General features: G+C 65.7%; 1 protein-coding gene across 1 annotated transcript in view; it reads left to right on the top strand.

Moving 5' to 3' along the window:
• The window catches only part of EMIHUDRAFT_469914 (hypothetical protein), a gene marked incomplete at both ends in the record, with an annotated part of 6,926 nt that overhangs the window by 2,144 nt on the left and 3,844 nt on the right, over positions 1-938 (top strand). The window contains 3 exons of the mRNA XM_005773140.1: positions 368-455; positions 530-536; positions 833-917. Of these exons, the coding sequence (XP_005773197.1) occupies positions 368-455; positions 530-536; positions 833-917 (180 nt within the window). The remainder of the gene's footprint in view (positions 1-367; positions 456-529; positions 537-832; positions 918-938) is intronic.

Below are 938 nucleotides of genomic sequence, written 5' to 3'. Positions count from 1 at the left end.
CGCTCTCTCCCCCTCTCTCGCCCTCTCTCCCCCTGTCTCCCCCTCTCTCACGGCATCTCCCGGCATCTCCCCACATCTCCCCACATCTCCCCACATCTCCCGCATCCCCACGCATCTCCCCACATCTCCCCACATCTCCCCACATCTCCCCACATCTCCCCACATCTCCCCGCATCTCCCCACACCTCCCCACATCTCCCCACATCTCCCCGCATCTCCCCACATCTCCCCACACCTCCCCACATCTCCCCACATCTCCCCACACCTCCCCACACCTCCCCACATCTCCCCACATCTCCCCGCATCTCCCCACACCTCCCCACATCTCCCCACATCTCCCCACATCTCCCCGCATCTCCTCCTCCAGGTACAACGAGCTGCAGCTGGAGGACGGCGACGACGACTCCTCTCTGATTGCCTTTGTGGTCGCCCTCCTGCTTGCCAACTTCCCCGAGGCGCGGGAGATATGGGGAGATATGGGGAGATATGGGGAGATATGGTCGCCCTCCTGCTTGCCAACTTCCCCGAGGCGCTCGCTGGACCAAACACCGCCTCCTCTCCTCTCCTCCTCTCGCCTCCCCTCTCGCCTCCTCTCGCCTCCTCTCCTCTCCTCCTCTCGCCTCCTCTCGCCTCCTCTCGCCTCCTCTCGCCTCCTCTCGGCCTCCTCTCGCCTCCTCTCGCCTCCTCTCGGCCTCCTCTCGGCCCCTCTCGGGCCCTCTCGGCCCCTCTCGGCCCCTCTCGGCTCATCTCGCCAAATCTCGCCAAATCTCGCCAAATCTCGCCGAATCTCGCCGAATCTCGCCGAATCTCGCCGAATCTCGCCAGGCGCTCGCCGGCTCAAACACGCTCGTCCTCAACGGCTACGGCAAGGGCCGCGTCGTCACTCTGTGGCTCGCCGTCATGGCGATCACGGCCGGGTGCGCGAACCCCCCCCCCCC

This window comes from Emiliania huxleyi, assembly GCF_000372725.1.
Source record: "Emiliania huxleyi CCMP1516 unplaced genomic scaffold EMIHUscaffold_344, whole genome shotgun sequence".
Taxonomy (NCBI): domain Eukaryota; phylum Haptophyta; order Isochrysidales; family Noelaerhabdaceae; genus Emiliania; species Emiliania huxleyi.
Note: the sequence above shows the minus strand (reverse complement) of the source record. Positions and strands in the feature narration are given on the sequence as shown.